A 13,484-nucleotide genomic window follows, 5' to 3' on the forward strand; every position below is an offset into this window, starting at 1 on the left:
GCTGGTCAGGCGGCCGTTGATTTGAATTCCATTGTTGGAAAAGCCGTTTGAAAGATGAGGATAAAGGATAGCCGTCTTCCCTATTGAAGTTCTTTTGGTGACTCGCTATTTCTATCGCCTCCCTTATCAGCCTAGGGAAATATTTATTTTCCCTGGCGATGATTTTCGATTCCTTGAAAAGTATGACGTGCCCAGGTTCCGACCATGCATGCTCTGCAACCGCAGAAAGACGAAAATTTTTCTTTTCGGTTGCCTTTAGATGTTCTTTTATTCTGCATTTGAGTGATCTAGATGTTTGCCCGATGTATGATAAACCACAGGAACACGCTACTTCATACACTCCTTCATAGATATATGATGGATGACGATCTTTTTCACTCCGGAGGAGGTCTGAGGTCTTCTTCAAACTTTTAAATCGCGTCAGAACGTCATGTTTGGCGAGAACTCTAGCAATTTTTTCCGACGTTCCAGCCACGTATGGCAAGAGAGCATGAGCCTTTGCCTTTTGCTGGTCTTCCATTGCAGTGTCCAAGGCCACATCTCTTTTCTCCTCTTCCTTACGCGCGATTTTTTGAATCAGTACCCGATCGTAGCCATTTTCTTGGAGCGTGGTAAGGAGGTGTTGTTTCTCTCTAGCGAGGGAATCTTTATCCGATATGGAATAAAGTAATCCGTAATAAAGTATGAAAAAGTCCAGCTCCCTCTCTTCCGAAGCGTCGCTACCACAACCGCAGCGCAATTGCTTGTTCTCGATCCATTTCAGTTAAGCAGTACACACAGACAGGCACATATCCGATTCAAGCTAATGCTCAACTGAAGTCCATCACCATACGACGGGACCGTGCTGTGTGAAAACTACTTTAAACCACTGTACATTTCAAGCACGTTGGTGGGGGATCCTAAGTCATGGGGGCGGAACGTGTTATCGCGGTTGGGGTTGACACGACGTCAAAAACCTCCAGATATCCTTATCACTAGGAAGTGGAGTCATCATAGCCCACTGTCGCTGGCCAAATCACTACTGTCGGTCTCAAAATGATGTGCCGCTGTACTTTGCATATTAATATCTGGCTTCAGTGCATGCCATAATAATTAGTAATTCATTTATTTATTTATTTCCTCACCAAAAAAGGTACAAAGGCCTTTACATTGGCTGTTCCTCAAATAAATAATACCTAAAAGATAACAAACAATATCACAATAAGTAAAACTAACAGGAAAACAAAATTTTTTAAACACAACAAGGGGCACTATTGATTAGACAATGGTGAATTATTGAGTTGGCATTTTAAGGTGGCTTTGTGACTAGTAACAGAGGAAAATAGGTCCAGGGAAGGGATTTTTGAAGCTATGGAGTTAAACAAGGAGGTGATTCGGTAGAACAGAGAGCGTTGAGAGATGGATGGAGAGACGGAATCGCGGAATGTGAAGCAGAGAGTTGTTTCGTAAGGGGCGGGGAGGAACATGAAAACGGAAAAGAGGGAGAATTTCGTTTGTCCGGAGAGAACCGCTAAAGATTCTTTGCGGAAACATGAGATCATATAAGACACGGCGGCTTTTTATGCTAGATATCCTGAGGGAGGAAAGGGTAGCGTCACGGGCGTAATATCTGAGTGTGGGGATTCGATGGCGGACTACAGCAAGAAAGAAGTTTAGAGGACGGTTGGGCAAGTTTAGAGTAGTGGGGCAGGCGGTAGACCAAACTGGTGAGCATTATTGCAGTATGGGGAGAATACATCCGACAAAAAACTGTTCTTAAAGCGGTAGGGTCGTGAAGGTCTTTTAGTCGATATAGCAATGGCCATTGCTCTCTTCACGATCATCGAAATATGATCCTGAAATTTTAATTTGTCATCAATGATCACACCTAGGACGCAGTACGTCATTTTAAAGGAAATTTCATTCTCTATTCCAATTATTTTTTGTTGCATGAAAATTTCAAAAATGTAGACACGCAAGTGCAATAAATGACTCCGCGCACCGTAAAATTAGCCGAATTGCCAACTTCATGAACTTTGTAACTCAACCCAGGGAAAACTACTAATTCCACAACATTCATTTTCCACAATAAGTTGGAAATATTAATGTGGATTGATAAAACGGCTTTTTCGTATTTTTAAAACGCAGGTTTTGTTGTAAAATAACGAAAATGTTTAAACACTATTTAGTCCTACAGTTTACCACGAAAGAAAAAATAAAATTGATAGAAAAACTTCTTAATTTATTTCAAAATTTTCAGAGATCCGAAAATAAATTAATTTTATGTAGTATAGATTATATACGGGCATGAAAAAAATACGCCAGAGGGAACGAATGCTGCGTTGCCACGTCTTGCGCGCGAAACCTTCTTCCCAGCACAGATATATACTTCTAGATTGGCAGTCCCTATGCTTTACTCACGGTGGCGCTGAAGCCGGCCGGCAGAACAATTTTGCGCAACCAGCCATCTTGCCTTAGCCGACCGCTACTCGTGTGCCATTAACACCCGTGGATTAGAGAGGCTACTTTTACCGCTTTTGGTGCTTTTTAGAAGAAGAATGGTGAACCACTGCGTTGTGTGGGGGTGCATTTTTAAGTACTCTTCGAGGAAAAAAGTTCCTGAGGGTGAAAATGTGTCTCTACACACGTAAATAATTATTATACCTTTATTATACCTTAATGGGAAATATCCTACGAAAATTCCAGATAAGGACAATCTTCTCGCCTCACACACAGATAAAGCATCTCCTAAACACCGTCAAGGATAGAACTCCACTACAAGTGGAAGGGGTTTACCAAATTCCTTGCCAGACCTTTGGGAAGAACTACAACGGCGAAAGAGGCAGGTCGGTCAAAACACGCCTAGAAGAGCACGCGAGAGCGATTCGACTGGGGCAATCAACAAAGTCCGCGGTAGCCGAACACGCAGCGCTTGGCCACACCATCGACCTCAAGGAAGTCAAAATCCTCGCCAAAGTTAAAGGTTTTAAACAGAGACTCTTCAGAGAAGCCATTGAAATATCCAAAGAAGATAAGAATAATTTTAACAGGAATACCGGCTTTAAAATTAGCCGTACTTGGCAACCCGCAATAAGAAAAAAGCAAGCGGTAACCCACTCTCCCATCCTCCGGCTTCCCTCCCCCAACCAACTGACGCAGATACCTATATAAAGGATATATCTTTCCCAATTATCTTTTTTTCCTACTCGGCATGATCTAAAATTCTAATGATTACGATATCCGATTAGAAAACTAGTCATAAATGCTAAGAATGAGTTTACAACATCATTTTACTATATAAAAGGAAACCAAATACATGTGTATCTTAAAAATGCGTCGTGTTGCGACACGAAAATGCAACAATTAAAAGGAAGCTTCCGTGTGAAAAAATGGGAAAACATCAGATTTCGCGAGTGTACTAAACTTTGGTAGTGAAGGCTATTCGGGTTCTCCACCGAGTAATCTCCTCCATGGCTGCCGACGTTTCGGGGTAGGAGTCGTACTCCATCTTCAGGGCTGAGTGTCATTTCTCGGAAGGTGTTCGCCTTATATAGCGTACCGGGATGTCAGGTTCCCTCTGAGAGACCCCCTCAAAGTTTCGTTAGGGGGGGCGGAGCCCCCTCAATAATTCAAGATAATAATAAGTTATATTATGCTTGGTGAAATCACAAAAATACATTGGTATTTTTTATTTCCCATGTTTGACGATAGTTACCTTTTAAATAAATTTAACAATGAGTGTTGAAACAAATAATTATAAGACAGTAAGCAGGTTAACTGAAAACAAGTGGTGTGAATTATGATAGTGTTACGGTGCTGCGACACACTTTGAATATAAACTCTTCCCGGGGCAAGACCCCCGATATGGGCCCCCCAATATTTTTTTTAAGTCAGCGCCCCAGGAGATTACCCGGAGCAGAACTCGAATAGCCTTCACTACCAGCATACGCCGGGAAAGCATCCGATCTTTTTTCGTACAAAAACATTTCCTCGCACAGAATTAAAATTATCAGTGAAAATCATGAACATGATTGTGAATAGCAGGTTTCTGAAAAAGAAAAAGTCGATGGAAATTATGAAAAATAATACCGCTGGAGGGAAGCGAACAAGGAAATTGAAAATGGTCTTCTAATACCTTAACCATTGGACCATATTTACAAGTACTTTCTGAGGTATAAAGCGTATGTTTTTAAGGGACTACATTGCACTCATAAATGTTTACCTGCGGCTTTTTACTTTCTAGGTATGAAATTAAGCTTAATATTAATTAACTGAGTTTGATTTTGAGCAATAAACGATTACATTCAACGCGCAGTGCATCTCTTGCGGGCTAATGCGCATGTTTACCTGTATCCTACCGACTGGGACGCCTCTATTTATTGCGACTGGTGGTAATCAATGAAACTACGGGAGTGGAGAATCCTGTGTAGAGTATTTATGGACACAACGTCAGCCTAGATGAGTATGCGTAGTCAAGTGTGTTCATTACAGGGGCGGATACAGAAAAAACTCAGGGGGGCGCTAAAGATATCTTGACCAACTTTTACTTTCAGCGTAATAAAAAAAATCAAGTGAAATGTATAGTTTAAGAAAGATTAATTTTAACTCATTATCCACGTACACTATGCCATTTAATGGTGATGAAAAGTTATAATTGTGGTTCTACCTAATAATGAAGTCTCTACGCCTATTCCTCCTGGCAAATTCGGTAATTACATCGTCAATAGCACAATCGATGTCAGGGTGAGAGTTCATCAGAGCTAAACCATAAATAGCCCGGTCAAATTAGTCCAAAAAATATGGGTACCCTTGCATAAATTGCCAACAAGCTGAAAATTCTCATGAACGTCAAGGATACAACTCTAATGAAATCCTGAAAAGTCCCCATCGATCCCGTGTGTGCAAAAAATTTTATTCAAGGTCAATGGTCACAAAAATGAGTTTTTTGCATTTTTTGGCCAAACGGTTAGTTTTATGATAAAAATTGCTCGGACCAATATTGTAGATCAGAAAATTATCTACAAAATTGTCATTTCTATTTTTTCTCTAAGATTTACCGTTTCTGAGAAAAAGCCTTTCGAATGTAGGCTGAAGCTGTACTCTCTGTAATATGTATGACTACATTGTTGCGCTCTCCGAACATTATTGGACGCGTAACTCGCATATTGGTTACTATCTCTCACCTGTCCATCCGCCAACAATCGGGACAGAAGGTTTAATTTTAAATATTCCCTCTTAGTGAAAACGTGTGATCATTGCTAGAATTATAAGTTAAAGTCTGTGCTATATTTAGTGCTTAGCATTTTTCGGGCATGGCTTCATCTGTAAAATAACCTTTGCCTGCTAGTGAAATTGCTACTGCTGATCGAGGCTTAATGACGTTGATTGATGCAAATGCTGAAAGAAGTAATAAAGTCAGTAATTACAAAAAAAAGCCAAAAATACGTGGCAAAACATGTGAAATGTTGTAAAAACCACACTTGGAGTAGTACTATTGCTTCACTGGAAATACATCATGAAGAGGATCATGCCAGTACATCGAAAAAAAGTCCTCCTCGTACAATAGTACACGTAAATGAATCAGCTTTTTATTTAAAAAATCATTCATTCTTTAGTGGCGATGCACGGAATAAAGAATTGAAAGGAAACGAGGTGTGAGGTATTGGCTTAGAATTTGTAAACTTACTAACACTTTCATCCAAAGAATCTGTTCTGTATATAGCTCATAATAATTCGTTCTGATATTAATAAAAATATATTATCGCTCGCATAAGGTTTAAACATAATTTAGTAGCTGCTGAAGCTAGTTATAGTCATGGTTGCAGTTTTTCTTTTTTAAAACCACTCATTGGAAGTAAAACTGGTTGTATCCGAGATGAAGCATTGAATCTGTCCATGGAAGAAATATTTGCCTACATCGAGAGTAGTGACGACTGTCAGTCTACACTGGAAGAATTAAAAACTGTTTGCAAAACTTCATATCTTGACAATAGAAGTGTTTAACTGCAATTGATATTAAATATGGTAATAAAGTCTCTGAGAAACCTGGAAAATTAACATTTATATGCTTAATTGATAATTATCAAGATCAATTAAATCAAGAAAAGATGAGTGACTTAAAATCCTGGAAGCTGCGGCAAAAATCATTCGAGATGATATTCAGTCGTTAGCCATTGATAATTCTCATTATCCTCCACCAAGTCGCATGTTTATCGATATTAAAAATATATTCCGTGGTCATTGACACAAGTTTTAGAGAAAATTATTTTAAAAGATAAACGGTCAAATGTAGAACTAATGAAATCAGTATGTACAAATTTGTCCTAGTATTATGACTGCTGTTAGACCTCGGTCTTTCAAGTCCCAGCTAAAATTGGGAGTTTTTTTATCGGCAGTTTACCTCAAAACAACTCATACGAATTTTTAATACTCTAATCGCTCACAGAATTCGTTTTCTTCTTTTAGTCTGTGGATCTCCAACAAAAATCACGTGCACTTATCCTTTGCTAAACAATCACGTAATAAAAAACGTGTGCAATTTGCTTGCCTTCCATCAACCTCAGCTTCTGCTCAGCGATATTTCTATCGATTGTATCAATAGGTTCAAGTGTGACTTGGCAATAAACTGGATCCACAAGCATGGGCGTACACAGCGAGGGGCAGGAAGGGGCAGCTGCCCCCCTGGAATCAAAAGACGCAAATGTCTTTAAGGAAAATAACATTTTTTCAAGCAAATAATTTTTAAAGATGATAAAGAGCTGTTACAGTTTCCATAAAATGTTGATTTCATTCACCTTTTCCCTGCTTAAATCTTACCTACAACTTGAACAACCATGGCTTGCCTCCCACCCCTAGTTTTGATCCTGGGTACGCCCTTGTCCAGAAGAATGGGGTTGGAAGTTAATTCACATTGTACTTGAGCCAATCCATACTCTACGCCCGTCTCCTTAACGCCTTTATTAATTTTTCTGCAACTGCAAGGATGGGTGTAGTTCAAAATTAAGTTGCAAAAAGTGGGCTTATTTTGTTCAACGGCAAGCATCAGTCGTCAAGCCCAGTCGTGTTCAAACGTTGAACTTTCAACAGAAGAAGTACCGACATCAACGACGAAACAGACAATGTATCGCTGTTACAACAAGTTACGTCGACTCACGGGAATGTAGAGGAAGAAGAAGATAAGAAGGGAAGAAGATATAAATGAGGAGAGGCACAATAAGACCTGATTTACGAGTAAAACAGACCGCGGAGTAGACCTATTGGGGAAACTACGCTTAAAAAATGCGCCTCGTGCACTACCACATAGGTGGCGAGGAAACGTGTGCATAATATGGAGAATACTAAACCCTCTGTCCCGATTGTTGGCGGATGGACAGGTGAGACCTAGTAACCAATATGCGAGTTACGCGTTCAATAATGTTCGGAGAGCGCAACAATATAATCATGCATATTACGGAGAATACAGCTCCAGCCTACATTCGAATGGCTTTTTCTCAGAAACGGTAAATCTTAGAGAAAAAAGTGAAAGGACAATTCTGTAGATAATTGTCTGATCTACAATTTTGATGCAGCAATTTTTATCATAACACTAACGGTTTGGCCAAAAAAATGCAAAAAACTCATTTTTGTGACCTTTGACCTTGAATAAAATTTTTTGCACGCACGGGATCGATGGGGAATTTTTCAGGATTTCATTAGAGTGGTATCCTTGAGGTTCGTGCAAATTTTCAGCTTGTTGGCAATTTATGCAAGGGTCAATGTCTATTTTGACCGGGCTGTAAGTCGCTCCTCCCTCATTGTCGTCCTCAGCCATGTATCCGTACGCCGCAATGCAGAAAAACTTCTCTCTACTGTAGTGATAGATACATGTAGTCACGCAAATATTTTGTACAGCGTGTGCAAAGTGGGATAATCAGATGTAGGACAAACGGACAACGCTTCCTTAACAGAATCAAGGTCATTTAACCCTAATGCGGGCAAGGTCTTGGACTCGTCGCATCACATTTTTGAGAATTTTATTATGTTATTGAAATGTCAGCATGTTTTAAATGTTGTACTTATTCTAATTTTATATTTCCTATAAATTAGAGTAATTCAAACTTCTTTCGGAATTAAAGTAACTTAGAAATAATTCTCTTCCCTGAATTCCCACAAATTCGGGCAAGGTGAGTCTTTTGGACTCATTATGCTTCTTAGTTTCTTCTGTGCTTATATATCCTCCACCCCTTCTGAAAGTACTAATTTTATTGAATCATTGTTTTTAAATAATGTAGCCAGATCATAGAAAATATTCCAGACTAACTATACTTGCTTTTTATATTTACAACATCATAACAAACAATAGCATTGTTAGATGATGTCTGATTTTATTCATGTTTGGACTCATTCTTTTGTAAATTTGACGTAGAATGCTGATTTTGCTACACCGTAAAGAAAGACAATGCCATAAAAAGTGCGCGTATTTGAAATGTTTTGCTCAATAACTGGCATAAGCTTCATAGCATGGCGACATTATTTGGGATCGCTTAGAGATTATTGGGGAAGGTCATCATTACATACGCTGGAATGAGTTTGAAGGGACGCTAATCCGCCTGTTTATAATCACATAAGGTGATTATTTAAAAAAAACTGTAGATCAGTTAAGCACTAATTCAATTTGTATACCAGATCATTACCCGTATGTTATAGTTGTTGCGAGGGCAAAAGTATGATAAATTTTAAATGATAAATGTTTTCTTCAGCAACACGTTCTTTCATATCAGTCGTAATATGTTCCAGCGTTGGAATAAAAACAGTTCTTTTCCAATACGTCGTAGCATCATCATTATCATCGCAGTTTTCCCTGTGTCTTTGTCTACCTGCAAGACGAGGAACGCTCATCTCCGCGTCTGACTCTTCCATAACTGGCTTCGCCTCTTCAACAATACTAGCAAAGTGGCTATCAGCATTAGCTCCCATCCCATTCTCTCTTAGCGCGCGCCACCCGCGCCTCCCATCTGTATCCGCCACTGGTTCATTATGGTTCAAACTAATAAATAATGTTTATAAAGTGTATGTCCTGTATTCTAATTCGACCCTACATATCCGTCCCTACACAACTAGAGGCCCCTGCATTGAGGTTGTGTAATTATTCAGGAAAAGCAGATCGTGCGAAACCCAGTTAGCGCTTTTCGCCCACGATATTTTAGACTCCGGAGAAGATAACATTCCAGTAGACGCGATTTTTCTTGATTTCAAAAAGGCATTTGATAAAGTAACCCACGGAAAGTTAATAATAAAACTGAAATCTTATGGTCTAGACGAAGATGTCATTTCCTGGATAAGAGAATTTTTGAGCGACCGCGTCCAAAGAGTAGTATTAGACGGTGCAGTCTCCAATGAGGTTAGAGTCACTTCTGGCGTCCCTCAGGGTAGTGTCATAGGCCCACTCCAATTCCTTCTTTATATAAACGACATTGGCGAAGTAGTGCACAGTAAGTTACGATTATTTGCAGACGACGCTGTAGTTTACAGAGAAATCCGTTCCAGCAAAGATATAGATGAACTTATGAATGACCTTGCTGCTATCCAAGCTTGGTGCGATTCTTGGCAGTTAGAATTAAATTTGGAAAAATGCGTCGTAATGAATTTCTGGAAGAAGAATAACTCCCTACAGCGTAACTATATCATTCGGGGCACCCAATTAAAGGCAGTTGAATCCGTGAAATATCTAGGGGTTAGACTCAATAATGATCTATCTTGGAATAAACACATTCGAGAAATAACCGGTCAAGCTCATCGTAAAATGGGTTTTGTTAAAAGAATATTAGGAAAGTGCGACGACAAAGTGAGAGAAATTAGCTACTTTTCCCTCGTTAGACCACATTTGGAATACGCTGCCAGTGTTTGGGACCCTCATGAAAAAGGCTTAATAACAGAGTTAGAACGCGTGCAAAGAAGAGCTGCCAGGTATGTGAAAGGTCGTTACGATAGTCTTGTTAGTGTAACTGACCTCTTAGATAAACTCGGATGGGAATCTCTGTCGGACCGTAGGTTGAAAAATAGACTAAACCTTTTAGATAAATTCAAGAGCAGTGTCTTTTCTAACGAAGTTAACCATACCTTACGGACGCCAACACACTACCGAAGATCAGATCATATAAATAAAATAAGAGAGATAGATTGTAGAACAGACAGGTACAGAATGTAATGTTTTCCACGATCAATAAAGATTATAACGGCAGCGATGGAACTCATAGATAGATTGCATGACTTGTAGTGTAGCCAACTAACCTATGTAAAACTTAATGCATGTTTCTTAATTTTATTATTATTTCTAACAGCATATAGTAGTATAATTTTAAAAGAAAAACACTAGTAGAGCAGTTACGGGATAACCCAAAAGCATTTTGGTCATATGTTAGGGAATTTCAAGATAAACGATCTGCCGTGTGTTCGCTGAGAAACGACTATGGAGATGTGTTGACAAGCAGTTGCGATAAAGCCAATTTATTAAATTCCTACTTCAAGAGCGTAGCGTATTTGGCCTAGCATTGCCACTTAACGATGGTTAAACGCTGGGAGACCGGAAGAGGAAGCGACAAGAGAAAAACGACAACTACATGAAGATGTATACGCTTTATTTTTTTAAATGGTTTTGACCAAGCAAGGAAGGATATGGGTGGAAGAATAATTATTCGTTAAATACACATTAAACGCATAAATATCTTGACCCTGAATATCTCAACAGCTTTGGTAACTGTCCATTTCTCGTTCACGTAAGTTTTCAGCACTAGAGGCCAGCACACGTTTTAGCCATCGTTGTGTGAATGCACGATGGTTCCAACCAAGAAACACAAAATACCTTACCTGGACACCGTTCACGGAAAACAGAAAAACTTACAACCCTTCCTTGGGCAATCCTTCACAGCACAGGAGTCACGCATATTTGAGAATGCTCCAAAATTCTGTTCGCTACTTAGAAGCGGTAAACGCAGAAATACAGCAAAACTTTCGAAATAATCACAACACTATTCCATCAACACACCAGGCATTCAAGACCAGCACACGGACGTCCCTTTCATTGGTTTTTCGGTTGGAAAAATTCTTAATTAAGCTGTTAATTAAAAATTGGCATTCGGATTTTTTGAGTAAAGACCATATCATTTAATTTTGAATTTTATGCTTATTATGTTCAACAAAATAGTTATATACAATCCATTTCACTTAATTAATACCACTACGACACCGTTTGAAGGCGCTGCTTGTCTAAGGCAAACTTCCCCCTATCCTGATGGATGTCCATGGTTCCATCGATTGCGGGAAAAATCGTAATCTAAACGATTCATAGAAGGGTAGTTTCCTTCATCAAAGAAAACGAAAGGCATTGATTGCTATTCGTTACCCACCATTAGTGTATTCATAATATACATATTATTTGGTTTTAGATATCCCAGTTTAGACAAATGGCAATGGTCAATTTTAACCTCATTTTAAAAAGGCCAGATTGGCGCCCATGCGATTCCACTCCACTGGACGTCACAGGGACCTAGTTTCTACACGAGTAGTCAGGAGTTTTACATCGTCTGAGATTACAAATGCATGCATGAGGCACAGAGCTCAGGGAAACATCTCTTACTTATTACCCATTAAAACTGCCTAAGGTGGGAAAGTTTCCTTCGTTTGGTAAGGTATTAATAGTCCTTATTTAAGCCATGCGCTACCTGCTAGCAGGGTACTCTGCTACCTGTTAGCAGCTAGCATCGCATCGGCGCTCAAAGCCTCGCCCCAAGGTCACCTCACACGCCGACATCTGGAACCAGAAATACGTCACACGGACTTTTTCCCATTATTCCTACTTAACTGTCGCGTTTTTCGCGCGCTTGAAAAATGTCACTTTTCGTTTAATCGCGAAAAATAGATATCGTCAGTCGAAAATCTAACAGTGTGAAATGCACACTCCAGGAGTAATAATCTTTCGATTTAGACAGTAAAAAAAAAACAGTAGAAGATCACCCAATTTTCTACCAATACCTGCGACTGCGCACGCGCGATGGTCCTTCCCCCACCCCCCCACAGTCGTTGTCCCAAAAGGCAGATCTCGCTTTCGTGTGGTCACAGAGAGAAGGAAGTGCACGGACCACGGACGAAATCCGAGATGAAGCCCTTAACTTTGAGTGCCTTCCAAGGAGCGATGCTGGTTCCTTTGCTATTTGCATCTATGGTCGCTGCTGACTACACTGCTCACCTGCCTAAACACTGTGAGTCCACTTTTCTGTAGGCTAACATCTAGCTTAGTTGAACTTCGATATAAATATTGCCTTGGATCTTAACTGTGGACGTGCGGTCTGAGAGGGTTCTGCGTTTTTGACATCTTCATTGCCCTGAGTCTCTGTTCTTTTTTATATATCTTTCGGCCTCTTTTATGATCACGGTGGATGTAAAAAAATAACATCTCAGTGAAAATTGAAAGAAATATTTTTTAACAAGTATTGGAGAGTATGGTACACATACACCTTTGGATTTGGCGACAATATTTTTAAACACGGCGATAATGCAAAGAAATTAATCTCATCTAGAGTACTTTATTATCATTCATTACTTTCAATTGATACCCTAGTAACACAGCCTGTTGGCCCAACATTGTTTTTTGGTGGGCCTATAACGAGGCCTCCTTGGGCCTACCAAAAAACAACGCTAGGCCAATAGACTGTGTTACTAGGGTATTCTTAGTCGACCCTGTAGTGCCAACCGACCCTGGATACGCCATCAGCCCCTACACCAACCGAACTCGTCCTGCATAGCTACATCAAGCCCTACACATGGCCGTCTTGGGAACTAAACGGGCCGTACTTAATGTAGGGTACCCGAACCAGCCCAACACCCGCCAAAAACATGGCGGCCAAATTTCGTCCGCTGATCACTTCGACTAAATAATCTATATGGATATTACAATGGATATTAAGGGCCGTATTCTTAGTGGACCCTACATATCCGTCCCTACATAACAAAAGGCCCCTACATATCGTTTCTCAGTCGACCCTACATAAGTGGTGGGGGGTGATTCCGTCGTCAAGTTCTCTGAGATGATGTAGATGATGGCGCAGTGCTAATTTTACACTCTGGTGGCATAATGGGAACAAAGTATGAAAGTAAGAAAAGACGCCTGATAATTTTCGTGCGCATTGTTAGGGCAACGGCTCAAGGTAAATAAACAATTAAAGTCGTCCGCCAGGTCATGTCGGTGCCTTAATTATCGCTACAAATACTCTCATATCGAGCCAAAAGTGGGACCTCATTGTCTTTAAATTACCTCAAAAGCAGTCTATTTAAGATAGTAATACGTACGGAACAAATATGAGCATTGACGTGGGAACTTACGTTGCATCATCAAGGTTCATCATTCGCTATCACCTTCCGTAGTTAAGTTTATCATGTGGCAAATAGTGGCATGAAAATACGCTTTCTTTGGTTATAGGTAAACAAAGTATTGGTTTCCCAAAAGTATAACATGTGCCAAACGTGAAAAA

General features: G+C 39.8%; 1 protein-coding gene across 1 annotated transcript in view; it reads left to right on the plus strand.

Annotated features, from left to right (window-relative positions):
- The first annotated feature begins 12,061 nt into the window (after positions 1-12,061).
- The window catches only part of LOC124172828, a 37,819-nt gene continuing 36,396 nt past the window's right edge, over positions 12,062-13,484 (plus strand). The window contains exon 1 of the mRNA XM_046552322.1: positions 12,062-12,215. Coding sequence (XP_046408278.1) covers positions 12,113-12,215 — 103 coding nt within the window. The 5' untranslated portion in view covers positions 12,062-12,112. The remainder of the gene's footprint in view (positions 12,216-13,484) is intronic.

This window comes from Ischnura elegans (genome assembly GCF_921293095.1).
Source record: "Ischnura elegans chromosome 13 unlocalized genomic scaffold, ioIscEleg1.1 SUPER_13_unloc_3, whole genome shotgun sequence".
Classification (NCBI taxonomy): domain Eukaryota; kingdom Metazoa; phylum Arthropoda; class Insecta; order Odonata; family Coenagrionidae; genus Ischnura; species Ischnura elegans.